Below are 1258 nucleotides of genomic sequence, written 5' to 3' on the forward strand. Positions count from 1 at the left end.
TATGTGAAGAACATGTTATGTATATAGTTCGAATCAATTGACTTTTATATTCCTTCAAAGTTTAAAGGAAATTTCATCAAATAAGTGACGTGCAGAGAAAACCCGACCTCTAAACTTGAAGGCCAATAACATGCTAGTACAAACAGAAAACACAAAGCATCCGTCTATCATTCAATTTTTTAAGAAGTAAAAATGCAAAAGTCAGATCCTTAATAGCTTGGTGAAAAGACAAACGTACGGCCTGATTTGTTTGGATGTTTTTTTCTCTTGATTAAGTGTCCTAATTCAATCAATTTCATTAAGCTGTATCACATGAATTGTGTTCTTGACAATTTTTTGCATATTTTCTATAGTGGTCATTTATTAGCCGCAGTAAAAATCAAAATCAAATAAGCAATATAAAACTAATTCATGATTTTACATCTAGAAAGCCTTAAATAAGATTAGGTTAAGCTGTTTTTCTATGGAAAACTAAAAATTGAGTCATATAAAACTACATTCTATAGCAGCATTTACTTTAATCCAACAACATGGCATCAAAATTAGAACATACATGATTTGGTGGGGAAAATTTTCAGCGCCAAAGGGGAAAAAAGACGAAGAAAAGACCATACCTGTGACAACCAAGAAAAGATGAATTTACTGGTGTCCTAAATGATCGATTTAATCTTGAACACCAGCCTTCTTCTTCATAATTACCAGAGTCGTGGAAGTCGAAACATTAGTGTCTCTTCCATTGTTTAGCATTGGAAGAAAGAAGAAATGGAAGCTAGTGGAAATCAATGGAGTAAAGAAGGTGGAATCCTTGTGTCACTAAAGTAAAGGAGGAAAGGGTTTGGTAAAGAGTAGTATTGCACTACACGTGTAACAATAGATCAAACTAAAAGTACCAGCAACGTTACCTTTTGTACAATTTAACAATGCAGTGTTCGTCCCTAGCCTTGTTGGCTTATAAATAAGAAGTAATATATATATATATATATATTGTTATATAATAATTACCTGTAAGTCTAGCAACAGAATTCCACCTGCCTTCACCATGCAACTTGACATATTCAATTAGCAATCTGTCTTCATCAGAAGTCCAAGGCCCTTTTCTCCATCCAACTTCTTCAATAAAACCCCAGCTACTCCCCATTTGTTCACTAAATATTTCACAAACCATAGTATATAAAAAAGACTTTAATTTTTTTTATGGTTTAAAAGGGGAAGTGATATATTTTTAGGTATTTAAGCTATATGTTGCTTTGTGCTAAAA

General features: G+C 32.6%; 1 protein-coding gene across 1 annotated transcript in view; it reads right to left on the reverse strand.

Annotated features, from left to right (window-relative positions):
• The window catches only part of LOC102578370 (myb-related protein 305-like), a 2813-nt gene extending 1555 nt beyond the window's left edge, over nt 1-1258 (reverse strand). Inside the window, exon 1 of the mRNA XM_006340814.2 lies at nt 1003-1258. Within this exon, the coding sequence (XP_006340876.1) occupies nt 1003-1165 (163 nt within the window). The 5' untranslated portion in view covers nt 1166-1258. The remainder of the gene's footprint in view (nt 1-1002) is intronic.

The sequence above is a fragment of the Solanum tuberosum genome, unplaced genomic scaffold (assembly GCF_000226075.1).
Source record: "Solanum tuberosum cultivar DM 1-3 516 R44 unplaced genomic scaffold, SolTub_3.0 scf00020, whole genome shotgun sequence".
In the NCBI taxonomy this organism is placed as follows: domain Eukaryota; kingdom Viridiplantae; phylum Streptophyta; class Magnoliopsida; order Solanales; family Solanaceae; genus Solanum; species Solanum tuberosum.